This window comes from Salvelinus alpinus, chromosome 27, assembly GCF_045679555.1.
Source record: "Salvelinus alpinus chromosome 27, SLU_Salpinus.1, whole genome shotgun sequence".
Lineage (NCBI taxonomy): Eukaryota > Metazoa > Chordata > Actinopteri > Salmoniformes > Salmonidae > Salvelinus > Salvelinus alpinus.
In genome coordinates this window covers 19,156,317-19,183,840 of record NC_092112.1, presented here as the reverse complement: position 1 = coordinate 19,183,840, position 27,524 = coordinate 19,156,317, and the positions used below count along the sequence as shown (strand labels likewise).

General features: G+C 42.1%; 2 protein-coding genes and 1 long non-coding RNA gene across 3 annotated transcripts; 1 reads left to right on the top strand and 2 right to left on the bottom strand.

The window, feature by feature from the left end:
* Positions 1 to 598: 598 nt before the first annotated feature.
* Positions 599 to 16,025, top strand: LOC139556106 (transmembrane protein 151B-like). The gene is made up of 2 exons (XM_071369650.1): positions 599 to 3,180; positions 7,600 to 16,025. Exons 1-2 carry the CDS (start codon positions 3,094 to 3,096, stop codon positions 9,049 to 9,051), a joined length of 1,539 nt encoding a protein of 512 aa, XP_071225751.1. The 5' UTR covers positions 599 to 3,093; the 3' UTR covers positions 9,052 to 16,025.
* On the bottom strand, positions 15,844 to 21,474 carry LOC139556107 (dynein regulatory complex subunit 5-like). Its single transcript, XM_071369651.1, has 6 exons — positions 20,957 to 21,474; positions 20,374 to 20,579; positions 19,705 to 20,273; positions 18,664 to 18,815; positions 18,156 to 18,453; positions 15,844 to 17,074 (listed from the first exon to the last, which is right to left on the bottom strand). The coding sequence occupies exons 2-6, from the start codon at positions 20,552 to 20,554 to the stop codon at positions 16,904 to 16,906; spliced, it is 1,371 nt and encodes a 456-aa protein (XP_071225752.1). The 5' UTR covers positions 20,555 to 20,579; positions 20,957 to 21,474; the 3' UTR covers positions 15,844 to 16,903.
* Positions 21,475 to 21,653: 179 nt separating this feature from the next.
* Positions 21,654 to 25,793, bottom strand: LOC139556109 (uncharacterized). The gene is made up of 2 exons (XR_011671066.1): positions 23,812 to 25,793; positions 21,654 to 22,404 (listed from the first exon to the last, which is right to left on the bottom strand). It is a non-coding gene; the product is annotated as an uncharacterized lncRNA (long non-coding RNA).
* Positions 25,794 to 27,524: the final 1,731 nt, after the last annotated feature.

The following is a 27,524-nucleotide window of genomic DNA, read 5'->3' as shown; positions in this document are numbered from 1 at the left end:
CTTAATAGCGCCTTTTTAAGTTTCAAAAGATTGCGACCACCCCGCCCTTTGCCTCACAATGGTTTGATCCACTGCCAGTTCTTTAGCTGGCAAGGTAATAGAGGGTTCGTATCTACTGTCTGAAAGGCACATGTACGTAATTGACGTGAGGTTAATCCAGTCAATCGCGCCATAGCAATGTTTACATTTTTATGTTGGCAGGGTTCACACACTAGCTGAATTTGCAGAGCTAGCGCGCAAACTAAAGCAAACATTAACTAGCAAGCTAGCTAGTACCTATTCCATTAATGTGGCGTCGTCAAAGATGGAATCTTTGCTATCGTCAGTTTATTCCAAGATCAGCATGCAGCTGTAGTGCTTCAAAGTCCCTGTGATAAGGTTAGCGATAAACTGAAGTCCAAACTGAACAGAACTACACTCTCTTATACCATTGTCTTAAATATATTTAATGGTCTCGTTGCAAAAGCTAAATTGTCGCTAGTGAACTTTTTTACATTTATTTTATTTCACCTTTTTTTTTTTTTTTTTTGATTATAGCAAACACCACAGAAACGGAGTTGGTGCTCGCTAGCTTTACAAATTCAGCTATTGTTGGAAGCCAGCCAATATGAAACAAATTATATTAAAATTAGAAAAGATTGTAGCATATGTTGTGTAAATGTGTGTGTGTGCAGCTAGACCGGCCAGCCAGCCAGCCAGCCAGGTAGAAAAATGGCAGAAAAAAGTAAAAAGACGGACATCAGAGTATTTTTCAGTACACCAAAACGCAAAGTAAGAACTCTAGTAGCCTAATATCTCAAAGACGAGTTGATAAAATGTTCATAAGAAAGAAGTGAAATGCTAATGGAATGTTTCACAATGATGTCATTAGGCAGAGCAGGCAACAGATGGCACACAGACAGCAGAGCTGGGGACAGATAGGCAGGGACAGACTGGCAGAGACAGGGAGTCTCAGGTAAGTTTGTTGAGTCTTTGTTTGGCAACATTATGAAAGGTTCTCAATTTTTTTTACTTGTAAAATAGGGACATATTTGGAAAATGCCATGGATACCCCCGCTCTCAACTTAAACTGATGACTAAACTAAGATTTGTTTATGGCAATGGTATTGCTGTTGTGATTAATTGTGTAGTTTTGGGTACCGGTAGTTAGGAGTACGGCAAACACCTTATTTCTTTTCTAGGAGACAGACTGAGTCTGTGAGGGTGGTGAAAGGGAAAGAGCCAGGGAGAGAGACTTCAGAGAACAATGTCACAGCCACGGCAGGACCAGGTGTCACCCTTGTTGCCAGCAGCACCAGTATAGGGGACAGTGGCACAGCATTGTCCAGTTACCTCAGTGATGGCACAAAACCATATCAGCCACACCCACAATTTTTGAACCGCAAACTCTTGCCAACAGAGTGTTGACGTTTCAAGAGGCCCCAAAGCACAGAATGAAATTCTGAACATCATGGCCAATACAATCATTCGAGGCATTGCAGCTGAGATTAGATCTCTTCCGATTGTACAATTTTCATTAATTGTTGATGGTACTCAAGATGTCTCTGGTGCTGAACAGGAGAGTGTCTTTTTGCATTATGTTGACCATGACCTTGTCCCTCACGAGGAGTTTATTGGGCTATACAGGGTGTCGGAGACAACAGGCGAGGGCATTGCGAAAGTGGCAACTGAAGTGTTGTTGAGGCTCAATTTGCCCATGTCTGGCTTACGTGGGCAGAGTTACGATGGTGCCTCAAACATGGCAGGAAAATACACAGGTGCACAGGCAATTGTGAGAAGGCAGCAGCCATTAGCCCTCTATGTCCATTGTGGAGCACACTGTGTAAATCTGATTACACAGGCTTGCTGCTCAGCCTCCCCACTGATCCGGGATTCCCTTTCTTGGGTCCATCAGTTAGGTGTCCTCTATGGCCAGTCAGGAAAGTTTAAGAGCATGTTTGAATCAATTGCCACGTCCAAAGAAACACATCTGCCCACCCGGAAACCCCTATGTCCAACAAGGTGGACTGTGCGGAATACTGCTATTAGAGCTGTGCTAGGGCAGTATGAGCGGGTACTAAGCAGCCTAGAGGAGAGTAGTTTTTAGTACATGACAGTACACGACAGTACACTTACAAATTATTTATTTCATGTTATTTTATTTAAAATTGCATACTTTGTGCGACATACTTGTCCATAGCTGCTGTTTGAAGAGTTGAGACACTGACTGAAGGATATTTTGTTTGATTTATTTGGGTTTTTCATTGAAGTAGTTATTTTGCTTTTAGAACTGTACTTATTTTAAGCTTTTTGTTCTTGTAAAGATATTGTAGTAGACTCAGGCCAGTGGCACATTTAATGACTATATAAATGTATCAGAAAAAGTCAAATTAAAAGGTCAATTCAATACGGAGACTAACTTTGTGATGGTTCTCAATGGAGATTATTTTAGATGAGATCACACCATGTTCATTGTATTTATGAAAACTACACCCATACAGTGTACAGTACCATTGCTACCTACTGGCCTTTCTTGATATTGCTAGTTGTAAGTACGAATACCTGCATACATACTGGACTGGTAAGGAGCACTGCTATAACTATTATTAGTAGTAGTATTATAATGATTTAAACATTTGAACAAGTTGGTTAAACCCTTCAGTTAACTACTGTACCTATCAATTATTCAGTTGTAGGAATTATGGTTCCTCAATATACATTTAACATATTACAACGTAGGCTATGTGTTACAGCACTACTTTTGGTGTCCCCCTCAGGAATTGCTCTTGAGAAAATGTAATGTAATTGTCCCCTCCAAGGTTGATATCAGATTTTCGCCCCTGCTACCGCGGACATATGAACTCAAGACATTAGGTTTTGGATATAGGCTGCCCGTAGCCATGCAACGGCACCTCACATCAAAGATTCTGTGGGGAAGAAGATGCTGCTTTGAAACTGGAGCATTGTTAACCATGATGTAGAGGTTCCTTCCGGCTAAATCGGGTTGGATTATGTAGCTCGCGATAGGCTTGCTGGCGAGTTTACGTTGCACTGTGATTTGAACCTCAGTTTTCCTAAGGTGATCCATGTCCCTGTGTTTTTGCCTTTGTCAACATGTCCCCAGCATCGGCTGCCACGGCCAGTGAGAGCAGCACCACTACCGTTCCAGAGGAGGACACAGAGGAGAGCCCCCGCGAGGAGGTGAGAGAAGAGAACCGCTTTGTATACCTTCAATTTTGCGCCCTCGGCTGCACGAGAGCTGCTAGGCGAATCGTGCAATTGGCAAAATAGTTCATATTCATATCACAGCTAAATCACCCATAACCTGAGCCCTAATCTGATTCAGAGATAGCGGCTCAATTACCCATTTATAATAAACGCATTACGCGCTGCAGCTGCACCAATACGGTTTTTACCGTTTATCATGTAAATTATAAATAGCCTATAGTTTTGACCATATTATTCATTCAATATGTTGTGTTAGCTGTGCGTGAGTTTGCGCTGGTTTTTGTCTCGTCTCCAGCCACTGTAAAACATCCCCGTTATATGGTCCCTTTCTGGTGGGTATCAACACGATTGACAGCCCCCTGTCTGAGGAGATATCGTAATGACAGGCTATAGGCCTATACTCCTGTCAAGGCAAGGGATTATTAAAGCACTTTAAATATTCATTTATACAGCAATAGTAACATTCTGGACGCATTTCAAACTATTATTATTTGTAATTGCTACAATGACCCTTCTTGTTTTTATAGTGTCATTCTGATCAGGGAACACGATTGTATACATTTTGTTAGCTGCTGGTGGGTTATATTTTGAGGATTTAATAGGGTTTATTATCAGTTGATAGGATGTCACTAACCATTTTAATGTATTCATTCGCTTACATTCATAATTCCTGTTACACTTCTGGATTAAACATAAGACTGAAGAGCTGACAATTCCAATCAAGTAGTAGGTTTAAGTATCAATATGTGCTAATGTTGAGTCAAACTTTTGTTTTAGTTGGGCATCTCTTCCATTAGCCTTTCTATTACACTAAAGGATTTTTATGGACCACAGAGCCAGTCTTAACAAGAGAGAAGTGTCAGCTTGACAGAAACTCAATTGGGGGTAATTCCACGGTAACATAGTGATGCTGAGACTCCGATTTTTCACTTTAAAATGTATGTAAAACAAAAAGCAATGATTGCGAAATTAAACAATAAATACAACTCTATGCACAAGGACTACCTTTAACAATTTCCACTGAACATTTTACAAAAACACAATTTACTTGAAGAACGGTGCAGATGCAAAGTTTGGTAACAGAATGAAGGTTTGTGCTGTTGATGCCATCATTCTGTTACCAAACTTTGCATGTGCAACGTTTTCTCGAAATTTCACGAAATGGTTGTTTTATAACGTATTGTAGCCTATAAAAATAGGTAATTTACAAGTGGAAACGCCATGTCACAGGTAGTGTGAATGAAAGCCTGTCAATCTGACAGTGTGAACCCAGAGGAACCCTAAAGTAATCGGGTAGAAAGTGGGACACTTCTTTAACACCCTCACTTTGTGCTTCATCAACACCATTTGTTGAACACACCTCTGGTGAAAATCAGACCACCTGAGAGTGTCATCATTATGGCTGTTTTTGGCTCCTACAAAATTCATTATGAAGTAGGCATTATCCATGAAGTAGGCATTATCCACAAAGAAGACATTATCCATGAAGTATGCATTATCCACACACACAGCAAGACAATCATTTTTCATATCATTATTTCATTGTATAGTATTAATTCAGCTGCCTCCACATTGTTGATAATTAATTGCCTGGTGCATTTTCCCTAGCTTTTTCAATCAGCTTTTATCAAATTAAGCTTAAAATGTCAGATGCAATGACTGCAATGCTTTCCTAATAAAAAATATTCATCAAGTTACATCTAGAATTGACTTAGAAATGGCTGTACCTGCTATCCTGCTTTCCACTAAGGTTTCCCAAACACTCTATAGCCTGTTTCTGCATTGTTGAGGCAAGTGGTCATGATGAATATACGATGTATTGATTTTTGCTATGCATGATATACATCAGACCAGACGGTATCTTTCCTCAGGCACCTCGAGATGCTCAGAGCTTGAACATATCCTACTGCCATAGGTAAGGGCAAGCATGCTGTATAACACAATGTGAAACATTACCTGTTGGACACCAGGCAAATACAAAAAAATTGTAGAAGAAATAAAAGTATTTCCTTCAAATTAAAAGTCTAAAAGAAAATGTAGTGCAATATCCACTGTGCAAATACAATGTGTATCCCTTCAAAACTGTAAAATGTTAGATGAGTACCAAAGGACACCCCCATCCTCTACAATCAATCATGATCTCATGTCATGCTGCTTAAACTCATATTACTTTATGCTCAATTCAAAAAGAGTGCACAACAGCTCCATGCAACAGGAGCTGGAAAGTGTGTTATGTTAGATTGATTACGGTGCTGGCTAGAGTTTATCCACTGCCAGTGAGTGAATAATATTCCATTGCAGTAGCATATCAACAGAAGGGGAAGTTCAGTGCTAAGCCCTCTGCCCTGTGGGGCATTGTGTTGACAGGGGGCACGGGGACCATGTCATGTGACAAGGTAGGGGGAGGATAATTATGGAGAAGGAACATCTATTATTTACTCAGTGCTGTCATGTTAGGAGCACGGCTTGCTCATGTGTTTTTCTGCTCACGACATATCAGAGAAGGTCTTCTGTAAAAACCTCAAATACAGTTTGGCGAAACCTGTATTTAAATCCCCAAAAAGGTTGTCTATACAGTACTATCCTGTATTATACACTGGGTGGTTCGAGCCCTGAATGCTGATTGACTGAAAGCTGTGGTATATCGTATACCATAAGTATGACAAAATATTTATTTTCACTGTTCTAATTACATTGGTAACCAGTTTATAATAGCAATAAGGCACCTTAGGGTTTGTGGTATAATATATACCACGGTTAAGGTCTGTATTCAGGCACTCTGTTGCTTCGTGCATGAGAACCACACCCCCTCGTGCCTTATTGCATAAATAACCTATGCATCGAAAGATAACCATTGAAGCATGATGCCTCCTCTTCATAGCTGGTTGCAATGTCCTGCCTACCCTCTGTAGGCTACTGTTTAGTTCCAACAAATTAATCCACTGCCAAAAGTATCACCCCATGATGTCCAGGCAGCGAGCCTCCTGTACTATGTACCATTAAGCCAATCAATCTCTGCCCCCTGTGTGATGACTGATATGCAAATGTAGGAATGAACTGCGCTATAATCCAACCATTCTGAGGCTTTTGGATCCCTTGCCAAGTGTGTAGGCAGGCTGCACTCCCATAAGGCGTGACCAGCTCCTGATGCAGGCACTGGGGCTTGCGGTGCCCTGGGGTAGAAAAGATACCAGCAGCTTCATTGTGCCTGGATGAAATGGCTGCATGATTTCTTCTGGATGGTTTGCTCTCTTAACGGTTCACAATTTTGGAATCCAAAGTGTTTTAGATATCTGTTTAAATAAATACTATTTATATGAGTAAAACATTATTTTGTAGCTAATATAGCTAATTTCACTTTTATTATGCTACTGTATATTTGATCAGAAGACTCCTATATCCACATACATAGGGCCATAAACTGGGAGTGCTTCACACTCACTTGAAGTTGCTGGTAGCTTCTCCACGTGGTAGTGTGGTAGTGGACGTAGATCGTGCGGTACTCGGTTAGCACGCGCAGCGGCCAGGAGAAGGTGAAGGCCGTCTAGAACACGTACCAGGGCAGGTGGTCCGGATCCGAGAAGGCAATCATGTACTCCTTAAAGTCTACATTCTTCAGGTGCATTCCCTCGCGGGCCTCCATGTAGTCGTCCAGGCCCTCATTCTCAGTGAAGAAGCGGGCCCGCTGAGTCAGGTAGGCGTTCCCCCGACTCCACGTTGGCGAAGCTAAAGCACTTGGTGAACCTCAGCTTGGTGACAGGGAAGCAGTCTAGGCCCTGCAGCTGCTTGGATATGTCCTTCACACCGCAGTTGCTGTAGTCGAACTCCGCCTCGGCCACATGCGTGTTGACGCGCTCGTGGTACACCTGCGTGGTGGTGTATGCGTCTCCGTTACGGTAGCGTGTTACCTGTCGCGTCCGCCGCACATAGTGGTAGCTGATGGCCTTCCACCAGATGCAGGGCGTGGCCTGCTGCATGCGCCCAACACGCTCTCCACGTTCACCTTGTGCTGTAGCTGGTTGTGGGTGTGGCAGTGCCAGCATGGCGACAAACGCATTAAATGTTTTCTCAATTGCCTGGAATGGAAACAAGCAGATTCTCATGAAAAGGTTGAGAGTTCAGATGGAGTGTGTGAGCCGTTTGATCTTAACAAGCAAAGACATGATCAAGTGGCTCCCTGCTCAGGAATAAGATATGTTAATGCACTTAGAATGCTGACTATTTCTCTAAGGTGCTTTTGGTGTTTCTATAGAGTTATTTCAAAGATAACTATTAAAAAATCCATTGATTCATTCTCATCAGGTATTTGAAATGTATTTTGTCCACAATGCTTGCAGGTATGTGTTCACAGACTCAGATTGGTATTTTCTCTCTCTGTTTCCCTTTGTGCAGCAGCGGCCCCTGAAGCAGTCGCTCAGTAAATCCCTGTGCAGGGAGAGCCACTGGAAATGCCTGCTCCTGTCCCTGCTCATGTACGGCTGCGTGGGGGCCATGACCTGGTGCCACGTGACCACGGTGACGCGCCTCTCCTTCGACAGTGCCTACAAGGTCAAGTCCATGATGTACCACGAAAGCCCCTGCTCCAACGGTTACATCTACATCCCTGTGGCCTTCATGGTCATGCTCTACGTGGTCTACCTGGTGGAGTGCTGGCACTGCCACACCCACAACCAGCTACAGCACAAGGTGAACGTGGAGAGTGTGGGAGAGCGTGTTGGGCGCATGCAGCAGGCCACGCCCTGCATCTGGTGGAAGGCCATCAGCTACCACTATGTGCGGCGGACGCGACAGGTAACACGCTACCGTAACGGAGACGCATACACCACCACGCAGGTGTACCACGAGCGCGTCAACACGCATGTGGCCGAGGCGGAGTTCGACTACAGCAACTGCGGTGTGAAGGACATATCCAAGCAGCTGCAGGGCCTAGACTGCTTCCCTGTCACCAAGCTGAGGTTCACCAAGTGCTTTAGCTTCGCCAACGTGGAGTCGGAGAACGCCTACCTGACTCAGCGGGCCCGCTTCTTCACTGAGAATGAGGGCCTGGACGACTACATGGAGGCCCGCGAGGGAATGCACCTGAAGAATGTAGACTTTAAGGAGTACATGATTGCCTTCTCGGATCCGGACCACCTGCCCTGGTACGTGTCCAACTACGTGTTCTGGACGGCCGCCGCCTTCACCTTCTCCTGGCCGCTGCGCGTGCTAACCGAGTACCGCACGGCCTACGTCCACTACCACGTGGAGAAGCTGTTCGGCTTCGACTATGTCCCTGTCACGCCATCTGAGGAGCGACCATACTGCCACCACATCCCTCGGGTCAACACCATCGACAGCACCGAGTTGGAGTGGCACATCCGCTCCAACCAGCAGCTGGTGCCCAGCTATTCAGAGGCTGTACTCATGGACCTGGCTCAGCTCTCGTCAGGTGGCGGTGGCAATGCCAACACCTACTCAGTGTGCGGCGGCTACGGCAGCTACCGGCAGAACTGCGAGCGCTGCCACCGCACCATCAGCAGCTCGTCCATCTTCTCACGCAGCGCCCTGAGCATCTGCACTGGGACTAGCCCGCGCATCCCCTTCAGCGGCAGCCGCTTCTCGCTGTCGCGGCTGTACGGATCGCGGCGCAGCTGCCTGTGGCGGAGCAGCGGCAGCCTCAATGAGACATCGTGCCCCACAGAGAGCACGCGCTGCCTGACGCCGTCGGGCCAGCTGACTAGCGAGGAGAATCCGCCGGACTACCAGGACGCGCTCTACTTCCCTGTGCTCATCGTGCACCGCAATGAGGGCTGCCTGAACCACTCGCTGCACAGGAACGGATCCTGCGTGGAGACCTCTATATGACCCAGCGCTGGGCCTCCCAGTCCAGACCTGAACAAGGAATGTAATGTTACTGTCCTTTCTCTGGGAGGACACTGACTGGATAATGAACCTTCCTTTTGGATCTTTGTTTTTCTTCAATAGACCACAGAACACATGACACACCAGTGGCATTCCGGAACCCTTCCAGACCTCTTCCAGCACTGTTTATCAAAGACAGTACTGAGTTAAATGCACATTTTGAATGCTCACTCCAACTTTTCCATAACTTCCTTTGCAGCCCAGCTCATCTCACATGAGATGCCCTCCAGTGATATGTTCATCATAGTAAGTAATAGACTATGTAACTATCTCAAAGCATGTATGAAAAAAACACATTCATAGGCAAAATCAGACAGTCTGCGACAAATGGACATAATGATCTGAGAATGATATTTGGAAGGACATATGTTGCGCGGAATGCACACCACCACCACCATTCTGGACCAATCACAATGCTCTGTTCATATCAGTTTGAGTTTCCTTAACCAAAGTGTCATGTTAGCTTCCACACTATCTATAAATAGAGAACATGAAAAAGCAAGGTACACTAACAGACATTTGGCCTGAGAATAAACTCCACCTTAAATCGTAGTGCATTTTGCTGTTGTCATAACCAGGTAGCAAAGAACTTCAATTGGAACATCTGTTTTCGAAGTTGGATAAAATGTGTTATTTTGTAAGAGTCTTAGAAGGGATGTCTTGTGACTGAAAATCCCCAACACAGCTCAAGACAGCTCAACGGTAGAGGCCTCCAACACAGCTCGACTAGAGACCTTCATTGGAGATGACTCATAAGTGGGGCATGAGTTTAAGGAACATAAACATGATTTATTCAAGCCTTAGAGAGCAATTTGAAGATGGGAAGGAAAACCATGACGCCACATTAAATAATTGAGAGCAAGAAAAGTTTAAAACATCTGACATATTTTTCTAGTAAATGCATTACTGGATATTTTAAATTATGTTGCAGATATCAAAGTAAATTCATACAGTCTATAATTAGTTTCCATCTAGCTCATGGTTCTCAATGAAAAGCCTTAGACGCAGATCTACATTTTTTATTAAAACATTACAATTTGGGGCTATATGATGGTGTAGTTGTTTGTTTTGAGGCCAACAAGAGATCTTTTTACGGAATTAATGTTCTTTCATGATAATGATGATGATGTGAGATACAGCAGTTACAACATCCAGTTAATTAGCAACGGGAATCAAATATCACAGGATGCAATAACATTCCCACTTCCTGACCCTCTAAATATAGTAACATAGTCAGATATATGAATAATTTAGATCAGGAGGACTAAATGGTACAAATACTTCAAACTGAATCCATGAGAGAAGTGTTTCATCGCATTATTTTCCTTACTGTCAATATTACTGTGTCACTCTTCACTACATGTTAATGCATTTCTGATTGACTAATACATACAACATCAATGTGATTATATCATGTCAGCTCAGCTGTCAATAATAACCTCAGCATTGCATATCTCCTATTTCCAATTAATATTTTAACACAAAATTATTATTAATTACTATATGAACAATCATTTCCTTCAAACTACCTCTTCTTTGTTTTCGTGATTTAAGTGCCTGACTGTGGGTGCTTTAAAGTTTGGCTTAAAATCACACCTAAACCACATAGCACACCTACCCATTCATCCAAAACTACACCTAAACCACATAGCACACCTACCCATTCATCCAAAACTACACCTAAACAACATACTGTAGCTCACCTACCCATTCATCCAACCAACCAACCAACCAACCAACCAACCAACCAACCAACCAACCAGAAATACAAAGGCAGCAACAGAGCAACTCAACTTTCACTGCATCTCTTCTAGGTAGCAATATACTGATGAGACAGGACATTTAATTGAGGCTGGCACCAATGATCAGGCCTTGAAAACTTCAAGATGTGCTTTGTCTATTGTCAGAAAAAGTAGGTTTAAAAGCAGGACCACGTGCTGATTCTGATGATGCCTATCAGAAACAGCCAGACAGCCATCACAGAGACCCAAAATAGACTGAGGGCTGTGTTCAAACACTGATAATGTCAGCTTTAATAATAAACCAGGAGGATTTTTGAAGATCTGAGAATAAACATGATCACAACTGATCAAATGTTCTATGTACTAATGGCTTATTTCCACTAGCAAAGTTTCAAAGCAAGGCAAGGTAAATAATATTTTAAAATAAGTTCAATAAATGTGTAGAATTCACACCTAGGACCAATCACTTATAAAGTACACAGAAAGGTTGCCCAGCTCATGAAGTGAAAAATCCAACCCACTTCCCCCAGTCCACTGAAATATACACACACATTTTGTAAATAACTCTTTAAATGGTTTTGAAGGTAGCGGTCAAAGGGCTTTGTTGCTGTGATCAAACTAAAGCTAACCCTAGGAGCTGGAGTGAATATGGCCCGGGATAAGAGCTAAGCTGACAGCTAGCCAGTCACTTCTGGCCCAGAGGCCTCTGCTATTTAATAGAAAACAACTCTGATGAATTCAGGGTGACGGCAGAGCTCAGTAATCTATGCCCAGGACTCACACTTACAATTCACACATTGTTATTAGATCTATATACACAAAGGATAGATAGGCCTTTCTCCATTTTATGTATCCTGCTGACCTCAGATTCTCACAGCAGAAATGACTAGCATTATTGACTGATGTGGATATGTGATTGAATTGACTGTAAACATTTGATTGACCACTTAATAATCTAATGCTGTCAAAGATAAACTCATTCTGCTCATTTTGAAAAAACATACACCTATTTTGTGAAATCCGGTGATCATCCCATGAACAAAAATTGCATTAACAATATACTGGTAGATCTCTTGCAGAAAGTGTAATAGCATTTCTTTCTCTTGATGCGTTTCTTCCTTGCACCCTACTACCTTTATAACGTCACTTGCCATTTTAGGGAACTAGATGCGAAGCAATTAAAGGAAGTTGTTCAACCTCAATCCCATTTTCTCGACAACAAACCAAAAACACTTCATCTATACAATAAAGCAGCCAACAAAAAATACACACCAGTCATAACCATAAGACACAGAGTCCTGTCTGGTTAGTTGTGGCTCACCTCATCTAAAGCGCATCTATGCAACCCCCATAACCAACTCAGGAGTGTAGTCAGGTTATCCACCTTACATTTGTCATAAATTCTACCCCTTAACCTTTTCTTATTATCCCTGTCAGCTGACTTGACAGTGCCGTTTGATTTGTTTTCCAGATAGGAGGCTATGAGGATGCACTTAAGTGCCCATATTCACAGTCTCAGAGTAGGAGTGCTGATATAGAATCATTTTTGCCTTTAGATCATAATGAAAAAGGGGAGACCTGATCCTAGATCAACACTCCTAGGTGTAGGTCTGCTCTGCAGTTCCTTAAAGTGTCAGAGGCTTTGACCGTGTGTATCAGCTGAAACGAATGGTGTCCTTTATGGTGTTTTAATCACAGCATGTGACGCAGCTCTGTAACCATACTGATGCTCCTATAGCAGATGAAGGAAGGAAGGTTATTCTAGCCTAGCTGGAGGTCACAGACGTCATGGGAAGCACAGTTCACTCAGTCACAGAATGCCCTCTTTTTCATTAGAAGACTTTCAGAGTTTTGATGAGCTCTCTTTATTTAGATCACTCCTATTATGTCTGAGATGGGTTGAAGTTTGGAAACAACAGATAGTGAAGAGTTTTAGATTTCAACAATGGTCAAAAAAAGATAGTGATACCGGCATTATATTACCAACATTTACATTACAGACTCAATAGTCCATTGCTCACTGACCAGCCTCTCACTAATAAAAAAAAAGTTCAGTTAATGTAGATAAAACAGTTATATCAGATGGCTTCACTGTGATATGTAATTGTGTACAAATAAAAGTGTTTAACAGTGCTATGTTTACTAACCATAAAACAATAAATAGTATACAAGTACAGAAAACCAAGGTTATCAAACTGAGTTTTTTAGTGACAATTCAGAAAACTGAAAATCTTTTCCTACCACAGACTGTTGACTTCAAACCCTTTATAATAATGTAACATAGAACTAGGCTTGCAAAATTCCGGTAACTTTCCCCAAAATCCCGGTTGGTAGATTCCCAGAAACAGGAGGGCATAACCAGGAAATCCTGAATCTTCCAACCAGGATTTCTGAAAAACCTGGGAATTTTGAGAAAGTTAGCGGAATTTTGCAACCCTACATGGAACCCTTTATTGTGTGTACAAAGTGGAGTAATACCTTATAATACTGTATGTACTCTCACACCCAGAATGCTTTTGGGGCTCCTCTTTTTATAATGTTGTGTATAATTTTGTGGCTTAAAACAGGATTGCAGGAGAACGATTTTGTACTGTAAGTAATACAGAGATTGTAGGTTAGGACTGTTGTCGTGTTTCTTGTGCTTAGTCGATTGTGTCACCAATAAATGCATAAAATGTGGTGTTTTATTCACAAACACTGCTAATCCTCAAATGTACTCGACAACAGGGAAGTGTTTCGGGTTTGCAGATCAACAATCGACACATTTCTATATAAAATGGTGCTGTACAAGGAAAATGAATCTTGTAAATACAGTACAATTTCAATTGCAGACCCTGCGGCCAATCTGATGCTGTATGAGCTATACACTTACTTTGCAATGGCAGAGCACTGTTGATTCTTTCCTTCGACGTTATTGATACGTTGTAACACTCTTTCTTGATAGGGGAAAGGCTGGAAGAGATTACACATTTTTGTATGGAGGTCAAAGCCGCATATTTGAGTGCAGACAACTTTTTACATAAGGAAGCCAACCGCTGACTTATTTGATCAATATTCCACTATCTTAGACTGTCATTCAGGCTAGTTACATGGGTTGCGTCCCAAATGGCACCCTATTTCCTATGTAGTGCTCTACTTTCAAACATATCCCTCTGGGTTTGCAGATATATGTGTTCTGGGCCTTGGTCAAAAGTAGTACACTCTCTAGGGAATAGGGTGCCATTTGAGACACACTTATTGTTAAGTTTATTCTGATCATACTGAGAACATTGCCCTGCCTGCATTATTCTTACTCTCTCAATGTCATAGATTGCTGGTCCTTGCAGCAAGATCTACAGTCAGGAAACATGTTTTGTACTGCCTAGGTAAGGTGGATCACAGGTTGAGTGTGTGACTACTAAATAATAAATATAGGGGAAAACTGCAAGTTTGCATGTACAGTTGAAGTCGGAAGTTTACATACACCTTAGCCAAATACATTTAAACTCAGTTTTTCACAATTCCTGATTTAATCCTAGTAAAAATTCCCTGTCTTAGGTCAGTTAGGATCACCACTTTATTTTAATAATGTGAAATGTCAGTATAATAGTATAGAGAATGATTTATTTCAGCTTTTATTTATTTCATCACATTCCCAGTGGGTCAGAAGTTTACATACACTCAATTAGTACTTGGTAGCATTTCCTTTAAATTGTTTAACTTGGGTCAAACGTTTTGGGTAGCCTTCCACAAGCTTCCCACAATAAGTTGGGTGAATTTTGGCCCATTCCTCCTGACAGAGCTGGTGTAACTAGTCAGGTTTGTAGGCCTCCTTGCTCACACACGCTTTTTCAGTTCTGCCCACAAATTTTCTATAGGATTGAGGTCAGGGCTTTGTGATGGCCACACCAATACCTTGACTTTGTTGTCCTTGAGCCATTTTGCCACAACTTTGGAACTATGCTTGTGGTCATTGTACATTTGGAAGACCCATTTGCGACCAAGCTTTAACTTCCTGACTGATGTCTTGAGATGTTGCTTCAATATATCCACATCATTTTCCTACCTCATGATGCCATCTATTTTGTAAAGTGCACCAGTCCCTCCTGCAGCAAAGCACCCCCACAACATGATGCTGCCACCCCCATGCTTCACGGTCGGGATGGTGTTCTTCGGCTTGCAAGCCTCCCCCTTTTTCCTCCAAACAGAACGACGGTCATTATGGCCAAACAGTTCTATTTTTCTTTCATCAGACCAGAGGACATTTCTCCAAAAAGTACAATCTTTGTCCTCATGTGCAGTTGCAAACCGAAGTCTGTTTTTTTTATGGTGGTTTTGGAACAGTGGCTTCTTCCTTGCTGAGGAGCCTTTCAGGTATGTCGATATAGGACTCGTTTTACTGTGGATATAGATACTTTTTTACCTGTTTCCTCCAGCATCTTCACAAGGTCCTTTGCTGTTGTTCTGAGATTGATTAGCACTTTTCACACCAAAGTACATTCATCTCTAGGAGACAGAACGCGTCTCCTTCCTGAGCGGTACGACGGCTGCGTGGTCCCATGGTGTTTATACTTTCGTACTATTGTTTGTACAGATGAACGTGGTACCTTCAGGCATTTGGACATTTCTCCCAAGGATGAACCAGACTTTTTTCTGAGGTCTTGACTGATTTCTTTTGATTTTCCCATGATGTCAAGCAAAGAGGCAGTGAGTTTGAAGGAAGGCCTTGAAATACATCCACAGGTACACCTCCAATTGACTCAAATTATGTCAATCAGCCTATCAGAAGCTTCTAAAGCCATGACATGCTCTTCTGGAATTTTCCAAGCTGTTTAAAGGCACAGTTAACTTAGTGTATGTAAACTTCTGACCCACTGGAATTGTGATACAGTGAATTATAAGTGAAATAATCTGTCTATAAACAATTGTTGGAAAAATTACTTGTGTCATGCACAAAGTAGATGTCCAAACCGACTTGCCAAAACTATAGTTTGTTAACAAGAAATTTGTGGAGTGGTTGAAAAAACAAGTTTTAATGACTGCAACATAAATGTATGTAAACTTCTGACTTCAACTGTATATTGACACTATCACAATGTTGCCTTGATGTTGCATAATACAGTTACAATGACCGCAAACCAAATCTGTGTATCAAAAGTGAAAAAAGGCTAACTCAATAAAACAGCTTGTAAAATTGTTGAAACATAATGTGTCTTTTTACATACGACTAATAACATGTACACACTGAAACCCATGTGGTAAAATAATATAAAGCCTATATTTACCAGTATATCCAACTTTCCAACCTAATTGATATGCTAATTGGCTGACAGCCGTGGTATACCACGGGTATGACAAAACATTTATTTTTACAGCTCTAATTATGTTGGTAACCCATTTATAATAGCAATAAGGCACCTTGGGGGTTTGTGGCATATGACCAATATACCACGGCTAAGGGCTGTGTCCAGGCGTTGCGTCGTACCCAAGAACAGCCCTTAGCCGTGGTATATTGGCCATATACCACACCCCCTCGGGCCTTATTCCTTAAATATATAACTCCACTTTGTACATTTACTAAACAGTGAATACAAACAATGAGTAGCCTACATACAGTGAAGGTGCCCCATAGCTCAGTGGTGGATCTCAACAACCTGAAGTCATCCCAAAATAACACCTATGTCACTATTCATCCCTGACCTTCGGACCAAGCCCATTTATTACATCCTAATAAACTGGGGTTCTTTTCCATGGGCCAAAGGTACAGTGGTGTAGCCTATTTAGCTAACTTCTGATTTCAGTGGTAACACATTACAGACATCGCTACATTTAATAACTTTGCAGATATGAAACAAATAGTAGGCATCCTGTCTACAATATATGACAAAGTGGCACTTTGGTGAACATAAATGGGCTGTATGTTTATATGAATGAATGAAAATGTATTTTCATGTCAAATCACCAGCTGGCAACCTATCCCTTATGGGATTAATTGACACATAAACAAACATTACAATAATTCACTGTGATAATTCAGTGATGATTCTTCTTTGTATTTAATAATGCTCTGAAGTTTAGGCTAGGTTCTCTTCTGTGTTGTGTTTCCTGTGTGCTTGGTTCTGATTGTTGCGTACCACCTGGCTGATACAGTAGTCGCTCTCCTGGCCCACCTCTGTCAGGCGGATATCACACTCCACCATGCTGCTGTTGTGACACATGCCCTCCTCCAACACTTTACCACCATCCTGAATGAACACAGACAACACAAACAAAACACAATGCACACGGCAGTTGGTTAATACACCACAGACATTGTATGATGCCAAACGCATCATCATCACCACAGTTTTTGCTCAGCACTGAAAGTGTGCTATCTTGAAAAGCTGACATGGACACTTTTTTAGGATTGTAATAACAGTGGACTAACACTAAAATATCGTTTATTTAAGTCAGATTTTCACTTAGTCTCCCACTGACATCAGTGCTATAAGTGGGAGTTAGGATTCTCACACTGCCTGACATCACACCGTAATCTCACTCTGGAGAAACTTGGAACAGCTGGGGTGAAGGCTACATAGTATGTAATAGGACATGAAGGATGGTTTCAGTCCTTGAAACCCCTGGCTGAATGTACTGTGGGCTACAGTGTCATACAAGGTCTCTCCAATGGCCTATTGTACTGTCAACAGTGTTTTATTGTCATGTCTGAGACAAGCGTTTTTCTATTTCAGCGTACACTATACCAAGGTCAGACAGACATTTTGATGCACGTGACAGTTTTGCTATACGGTTGATTTTTCACCCTGTGCACTCCAGTTCCACTTCCTGGGATGAAACTGACATCTGAAAGGGGAAGCTGCACGAGAGAGAGGGAACAATACATCCCATTGGAAAACAGCTCCTACTTAGCTTTCCATTATTGTGTATTTCTGGCATGCATATGAATAATTGAAGATGCAAACAGCTTGGATTGTAGAGCTAACATTTGCCTGTTTACTTTCCCATTGGAACCAAGTCTGTATAATATGCCCTCTCTTTGTTGCATGTTTGATCCATTATTTGTAGTTGTTGAACTATAGTACCACCTGAAAGGTGTTTGCAGCAGATATAACGTGGATGCTTCGTTAAGCCTACCATATTACAACTTGACTTTCTGTTAAGTTAGTGACATTTGTTAAATGTTGAATCAGTAATGTGTTTCACTGAATCTAAAGTTGAATGATCTAAAATAAAACAATGCCAACCTTTAAAACAGTACAGTACTATACAATACAGCAGACAGATCATACGATGTAGTTTGTGTCTGAGGTAAGCGCCAGCACTCACCATACCCAGCCTGTTACAGGACAGGTTGATGCTCCTCAGCGTATTATTCTGGACCAGGACTTGGGAAAGGACCGTGGCTGTGGGCTCTGTCATTTCGTTGCCTCCCAGGTGCAGCCATTTCAGGGTGCGGTTCTTCAGCAGGGCCTGGGCGATGGCCTGGCCCCCCTCGTCCCCCAGCCGGTTCAGACGCAGGTTGAGGGACAGCAGGCTGGAGTTCTTGGCCAGGGCGTAGGCTATAGCCTGGGCCCCCGGCCCCCGAATGTTGTTGTCGTAGACAGTGAGGCTCTCCAGCTTACTCCTGGTTAGTTTAATTTAATTAGCAATAATTACAGGATAATGCCCTCGAAGCCGGTGTTTGGAGAATATATTGGCACTGTTCGCCAGACCTCGACTTAATCTTGGGCCTAACAACACCAGTGCCATTATATCCTCCTAACACCGGCTTCTCTGGCACTATCACTTAAAGGGAACACATGCAGTTGAGGTAGGCAACCTGACAAAATCACACCTGTTGAGCAGCTTGCCGATGGCCCGGGCTCCCCGGTCCCCGATGAGGTTGTGGGAGAGGTTGAGCTCCTTGAGGGACGGGTGGTCCAGGAGGTTGTTCACAAGCTGACGACACTTCTCGTCATCCACTTTGCTTTGGTGGATCCTCAGCACCTGCGACGATAGCATAGTATGGGGCGGGTAGATCTACGTGTTAAAAAATATATATAAAACAGCAAGCTGGAATCAAACGTCATTCTTTATATATAAATATTATAATATATAAAACAGCAAGCTTGAATCAAACGTCATTCTTTATATATAAATATTATAATATATAAAACAGCCAGCTTGAATCAAACGTTAGTCTTTCCTCTGATAGAACAAAATGTGATGATGTGGGCTATTATCTTTTAACAGTTTTGCCCAATTCATTCTGATCAACCTAGCAATTACGACACACCCCTCACTATTGTCACTGGTTGCACTAATTTAACTGTTTGTCTACATAACCTGGTTCAAGCATTCATGACATTACCCTGAAGAAGGCACAGTGATGTCGAAACCTTGGTGTTTTTTTACCCAATAAATGACTGGGAGGATATACATATGGATTGTGCGACTCTCTTTGTTTTTATAGCTTAGTTAATTTTCCATTAGTCAGCACCTCTACACTACAAATTATTTTCTCTGGGTGTGCGCCAGCTCATGCTTTTTTATGTGGTATTATGTTATGCCAAGTAGCCAAGAAGCAATGAATCCCTGTGCTGTAGCATAATAACAGTTGTGTCATACAAGGAAAGGTGTTTAGGGTTTCAGCCTCAGGCATTGTTGTACTTCCTTTGATATAAGTAGAGAATTATAATACGTCTGTGATACTGCAGTATGTTTCACCTCATTTGAAACAGAATCTTTGTTACTGATGCTTACTGAGGAAGTGTATGACACAGAGCAGAAGAGAAATGCCCCAGACATCCTGACTCCATCTGTATAGGAAAGCAGAGCAACAAAGCCAAAGGGCACCATGCCAGTGAACACTGAGAGGGAGTCGATCGATACTCACCCTCAAGGTCTTACAGGACTTCAAGGCCTTGGCCAGCGACTCGCAGTCGCGGAAGGTGAACTCAAAGAGGTTCCACTCAAAGTTCATGCCGCATCCCTTGACCCGGTAGACCACGTGAAACTCCTCCAGATGGCTCAGCTTGTCCAGCAGGATGCCAAAGTCAAAGTGGTCCATGGATGGCCCATCCATGCCCATGTCACTGGCCGAGTCAGAGTTGTCGTCGTCCTCTGACTTCTGGGGTTCCTTGATTGGCGGCATCAGCTGTGAGATGTCCAGCCTCTTCACGTAGTTCCGGCACAGAGGCACCATGCCCAGCACCGTCTTGGGGTCAGTGGCATCAGGAATGTAGAGCTCGATGATGTTCTCCAGGTGCCTCTCAAAGAACATGCGTTTCCAGCTGTGGCCATATGAGGAGACGTCACACAGGCCCCAGCGTTGTTTGCAGCAGCGCTTCCAGTAGCCGTCGTCGCTGATCAGGTTGGCAGTGACCTGCAGGGGCAGGGACGGAGAGAGCCTCTCCAGGACATAGTCTTTGTGCCTGGGAAGAAGTTCTTCCAGGATGGGCTTCTCTGTGACCAAGATATAGAGGTTGAATTATGTGATTAAATAAACAACTGACTTGATTCATTGACTGAATATATAACATAGAACATATATAATAAAACATACCCTCAAAGTTTCTCACTATGTGTTGCAGGCAAAGATTGGATAAAAGGGGCACTACAGTGAGGGACCACTCTGGATCTTCTGCAATGATCCTGCGCATCTTCCTGGGGTCTGCAGCCAAGTTGAGTTTTGCTATTGGGGGATACATGCCAGCCCCAAGAGACTTGGACATTGTTGCAGTCATGCTTGGGAATTTTGGGGGGAATTACCTGTTCAATATAAGAACAGAGTTTAACCAGAGAGAATTCTCAAAATGCAATGTTAGAGTTTGCAAATAAACCATAGTCAAATATAGTATTACTGCCACATTAATTGAAATATATCACAAACACTTTTGAGCAGGGATTCTGTAACTTGTTAGGCCTATCTATCAGCTACCTTGAACTAATGCTGGCATTATCAGCCCTTCCAAACATGAGAGCTAACGTTAGCCTAACTAAATTAGTAACTTATCAGCTAGCTAGCTAAGTTACTTGACATAGCAGGATAGCTAAATTTAGCTAACCACTGCAATGCATAGCTACCTAAATGCTGCAAATTCTCTATTTATCTGATAACGAGTGCACATGTTAGCTAGCTAGCTTACCTTGTTTTGCCTTTGTTCGACCGACGTTGCCGTGGTTACAAACAAGCACACTTGCTCGTGGGAGAACGCCTCCGGTGGGAAGTGGTTTCCACTAGAATCCACAGCCATAAAGGCAAAATTGGCTATATCGTAAAAATGTATGAAAAAACATTTATGTCTAGTGTTAGGCATACGTTTAGCAGTGTCGTTAGGGTTAGGTTTCACATAGAATTTTAAGAATATAAATTGTAGAAGTAGGCGGAGTTTAGCCATAATTAATACTTTGTTGCATCAGGACAGTCAAGCAGGCACAATCTGGGCATTTAGTTGCAATGCGCGTAATACATCCATATACTGAGTGCATTAATGTTTACCTATTATTTTATTATTTCCAGAACCAGAATTATGCATAATTGTTTTACCTCAACATAAAAGTAACAAATCACAATTCTTAGGGGTGACCAACATTTATGCACTAGCCAACAGCAGATGTCCCTCCTGTCTCCATGGTCCCCCAGGAGTCTGCTTCAGTTTTGATGCCAGCAGCCAAAAAGAGTTTGATTCCATAATTTATGCATAATTTATATTTGCATAAAACATTTTAAATTGGTGGTAGAAGTACTTGCTAGTTAGCAGGGGTAGAAAAACCAGTACAAGATGTTGATACCATGTTACCCTACAACCCCAACCCACATCCTTAATGAATGTAGCCAGTAGATACAATAATTATCATTTATTTTATTGACCTGTCTGTTTTATGAAATCAACAATGAGTGGGTCATGATTCCCCATTCGTGTACATATAATGCATTCACAAAAAGTGTACAATCCCAATCCCAGTAGTTAGGCAAAATGTAATTCAAAAGAAAATCTTGTGAGTTTGGCTTAGATGGCTGTAGACAACAGTATTTGCCAGTGTTTCCCTTGCCATAACGGGTTATTGTAGCCGGAGGTCAGTTGATTTCCTGTGGCAGTGAATGACCCAGCCATGTTGGGTAATGTCAACGGCAACCAAGTGGTGTCCATGGGACCTGCTAAAAGAAGAGAAAACCGCAACTTCAATATCTTACTCTCAGGGTAGTAACACCAAAGCCACACAATACCAGTGAGCAGGAACAATGTCTCAATTCAATTAATGGTATAAAGCTGACATCCAGCGTGCCTTTGTCTGAGAATGTAATGTCATGACTGATGATAAACTGTGGACAAAATGTCATGTATTGATAGAAAGTGAACAGTGCTAGCTGCTCACACACTATATGAGTTACGTCTGGCACATATTGTGGCACCTGGTCGTTGACCTTGTTATCCGGCTTGGATATCTTGGTGAGTTTGATCATAGGAAGGAAGTGGGCCTGCCTCGGAATAAAGGGGTACCTCAGGCCGTCGGTCTTCAGACACTTAGTGTGTATGCGGTCACACTTATAACCATAAGGAAAGCAGTGGACACCATCCAGACAGCACACGCTCTAGGAAACAGCAATATACAAGTTCATGTTTTGATGTTAAACATTTTAAGTAGAAATGTTTAACAATGCTGTTTATAGAAATATGCCTAACTTTACTGTGTAGTTACTAATGTAAGTAGAACGTAGCAAGCATTAATTACATAGTAGCCTAATAACAAAACTGAATATCGACAATATATGTGTACAATATATATTTATCCTGTTATCCAAGATGTAAAGTTACAGTAGACCAGGGGTCTCAAATTACCTGCCCAGATTCACAAAACACGCAAAACCGACTTACGCAAAAACCATGTAATGACCTTGGTTATATCTAAGTTATAAAATACTTTTATCCGTAGGTTCTTTTCAACGTGCTACCACCTTTAATAACATAAATGCCAACGAACAAACAACATGCGACTGAATCCTAAGTAGCCATGCCCCCCCCCCCCCCAAATAAAATGTCAGTTAAGAATACATTTCTTCTTAAGGAACAAATCAAACATTTATTGTGGAACTGGGATTCCTGGGAGTGCACTCTGATGAAGATCATCAAAGGTAAGTGAATATTTATAATGCTTTTCTGACATCTGTTGACTCCACAACATGGCGGATATCTTCATGGCTTGTTTGGGCTCTGAGCGCTGTACTCAGATTATAGCATGGTGTGCTTTTTCCGTAAAGTTTTTTTGAAATCTGACACAGCGTTTGCATTAAGGAGAGGTTTATCTAAAGTTCCATGTGTAATACTTGTATCTTTTATCAATGTTTATTATGAGTATTTCTGTAAATTGATGTGGCTCTCTGCAAAATCACCGGATGTTTTGGAGGCAAAACATTACTGAACATAACACGCCAATGTAAACTGAGATTTTTGGATATAAATATGAACTTTATCGAACAAAACATACATGTATTGCGTAACATGAAGTCCTATGAGTGTCATCTGATGAAGATCATCAAAGGTTAGTGATACATTTTATCTCTATTTCTGCTTTTTGTGACTCCTCTCTTTGGCTGGAAAAATGGCTGTGTTTTTCTGTGAATATTTGCTGACCTAACATAATCAGATGGTGTGCTTTCGTCGTAAAGCCTTTTTAAAATCGGACACGGTGGTGGGATTAACCACAATTTTATCTTTAAAATGGTGTAAAATACTTGTATGTCTGAGGAATTTTAATTATGAGATTTCTGTTGTTTTGAATTTGGCGCCCTGCACTTTCACTGGCTGTTGTCATATCGATCCCGTTAACGGGATCCGAGCCATAAGAAGTTTTAAGAAGGTTTTGTGAATCTGGGCCCTGTGGGCCAAATGCTGTCCTCTGGACTTTGGGGAAGAAGATCAAATGTGGCCCGAAGGCAAAATTAGTTTGAGACCCCTGAACTAGACCATGAAGCCAACATACAAGCAGAAAGACTACTCACAGGGGAAAATAGACAGTAGCTCCACCCGCCCTCGGGGTGACGGCAGCAGGGCAGATATTTGAGCAATCACAGTGCACCATAGAGACAGAGCTCTCCACTGTTGCAGAATTGCTGCAGCATTGCTCTGGGATGATATCAGACTCAAGTGGGGGAAAGACAGGAGAGCGTGGTTCCTCTGCAGCCACCTTGTTCTGCATGGGCACACTGCTCTATGGTTGGTAATATTTCGTACACATCTGTTCCGTGGTGTTGCAGCTGTATCCGGACAGGCAACAGTGGGTTATGTTAGAGCAACACTACTTACAAACATAGTGAAAATAAAAGTTATGAGGTGATCTGTGAATACCTTGTAATTCATATGTAATGAATCTCTAATACCTCTCAGTGAGCTCTGATGAGGTTCTTCGTTTTGACCGAAAAGTTTGTTTCACCATTGAAGAACTACATTTACACTAGTGGTGTCAAATTAGTTTCGTACCCATTCAGGGAAGGGACAGCAGGCGTATCCTCCATTGGTCATACAGCAGGTTGACTGATCAGAGCAGACCCTGCCACCACTAACACCAATGCAGCAAAATTCCACATCTAAGGACAGAGAATAAAATGTTATAGAAGCATTGTTTAATATGCCAAAATTGAAATTAATTATATTGTGACATACTGAATTATTTCAAATTGCAATTTCACTTACCAGGTAAGATAAGCCTATGAAACAACGTAAAGGGTGACTCCTCAAACAACGTAATTAAACAACGTAAAGGACGACTCCTCAAACAACGTAATTAAACAATGTAAAGGACGACTCCTCAAACAACGCAATTAAACAACGTAATTAAACAACGTAAAGGGCTACTCCTCAAACAACGTAAATAAACAACGTTAAGACAGACTCCTTAAACAACTTAATTAAAAGGACGACTCCTCAAACAACGTAATTAAACAACGTAAAGGATGACTCCTCAAACAACGCAATTAAACAACCTAAAGGGCAACCCCTCAAAAACAACACATCTTTTTAAGCTGCATAGTAGATTTAATCCAACCACTTTTAATAAGGACCTAACTGACCTAACCTGATGTCAATGATACTGACCTCAATTAGGGCTAATTTCTTTATCCAGTGTGTTTTTAAGTTGCTGACACCATTCAAACCAATGAGGGTTTGGAACGTTATAGCCAATTATCTCAGAATTATATTTTTGCAGATAGAACCTTATAGTCCCAATCTTTCAAAATTGGTTATTGATGAATATCAAATGTTCAATTATGCAACAAGGATATTCCATTGCCCTCATTAGTTTAACTGGGTGAGGATTAAAGGTGAGGTGAGGATTAAAGGTGAGGTGAGGATTAAAGCACTATGAACAAGACAATTTCAGCCAGTAGAGCTGATTCTCATCAGCGAAAACCTTTTCCCTGATTTATGTTCAGCTGAAGCTTGGCTGGCAGCTCAAAGACATCCCTGCAGGGAACCTGCACGGTCATGTCACGCCACGTCTCACAACAAAAGACTATACACGTGTAATTACAATTACTGTCTGCCATCTTTGTTTCTGTCTGTAATGCAACATTATATAAATTACCCGCAAAGCACTCGTTTGAGTAAATTACTACTATCCAATCATGTAGACCTACTGCTCTTATTAAAACAATGACTTGATTACATCACACCAAGCTACAATGTATGTTATAAGTATTATCAATCTTACTCAGAGGCTGCCTTAGCAAGGCAATTGGGAAAGGTGAAGAAGAAAAGGACAGGGCTTGGGCAGTGAGCTGTGCTTGGTGCAGAGTGGAGTGGACAGAATAGCTTACCCTGCATGCTACGCAACACATACTGTACACACAGAACTGTAGAGGCAGTGCAGCTGTGTGCCATGATCCTGCTGTGTGGACCATTTGTGAGCTAGCTGGCAGATGGAACGAGGATTTTGGATAAGATGCATTTGGAGAGGATCCATCATCCATCCCAAAGCATCTAAACAAGCAGATTCTCTAGTCTAAAACCGTGGTGGTACTACAACACATTAATGTCTTGCTGCTGCAAGAGAGGCTTTATCATGTGTTGAATGAAATAATCACACACCAAAACATAACATTTCTTAAATCTAATCAAATCTACTCAAATTTTATTTGTCACGTGCTGAATAGAACTGGTGTAGACTTAACCGTGTAATTCTTGCTTACGAGCCCTTCCCAATGATGCAGCAGAGTAGATTTTACAAATAATAATACAAATGAAATAGTAACACAAGAGGAATAAAATATCATACACAAGAATGGAATGATATACAGGAACTACCAGGACAAGATCAATATGCAAAGGTATGAGGTATTTGAAGTAGATATGTACATGAAGGGTAAAGTGACCAGGCATCAGGCTATATATATATACAGTGGGGAGAACAAGTATTTGATACACTGCCGATTTTGCCGATTTTCCTACTTACAAAGCATGTAGAGGTCTGTAATTTTTATCATAGGTACACTTCAACTGTGAGAGACGGAATCTAAAACAAAAATCCCGAAAATCACATTGTATGATTTTTAAGTAATTAATTTGCATTTTATTGCATGACATAAGTATTTGATACATCAGAAAAGCAGAACTTAATATTTGGTACAGAATCCTTTGTTTGCAATTACAGAGATCATACATTTCCTGTAGTTCTTGACCAGGTTTGCACACACTGCAGCAGGGATTTTGGCCCACTCCTCCATACAGACCTTCTCCAGATCCTTCAGGTTTCGGGGCTGTCGCTGGGCAATACGGACTTTCAGCTCCCTCCAAAGATTTTCTATTGGGTTCAGGTCTGGAGACTGGCTAGGCCACTCCAGGACCTTGAGATACTTCTTACGGAGCCACTCCTTAGTTGCCCTGGCTGTGTGTTTCGGGTCGTTGTCATGCTGGAAGACCCAGCCACGACCCATCATCAATGCTCTTACTGAGGGAAGGAGGTTGTTGGCTAAGATCTCGCAATACATGGCCCCATCCATCCTCCCCTCAATACGGTGCAGTCGTCCTGTCCCCTTTGCAGAAAAGCATCCCCAAAGAATGATGTTTCCACCTCCATGCTTCACGGTTGGGATGGTGTTCTTGGGGTTGTACTCATCCTTCTTCTTCCTCCAAACACGACGAGTGGAGTTTAGACCAAAAAGCTCTATTTTTGAATCATCAGACCACATGACCTTCTCCCATTCCTCCTCTGGATCATCCAGATGGTCATTGGCAAACTTCAGACGGGCCTGGACATGCGCCTGCTTGAGCAGGGGGACCTTGTGTGCGCTGCAGGATTTTAATCCATGACGGCGTAGTGTGTTACTAATGGTTTTCTTTGAGACTGTGGTCCCAGCTCTCTTCAGGTCATTGACCAGGTCCTGCCGTGTAGTTCTGGGCTGATCCCTCACCTTCCTCATGATCATTGATGCCCCACGAGGTGAGATCTTGCATGGAGCCCCAGACCGAGGGTGATTGACCATCATCTTGAACTTCTTCTATTTTCTAATAATTGCGCCAACAGTTGTTGCCTTCTCACCAAGCTGCTTGCCTATTGTCCTGTAGCCCATCCCAGCCTTGTGCAGGTCTACAATTTTATCCCTGATGTCCTTACACAGCTCTCTGGTCTTGGCCATTGTGGAGAGGTTGGAGTCTGTTTGATTGAGTGTGTGGACAGGTGTCTTTTATACAGGTAACGAGTTCAACAGGTGCAGTT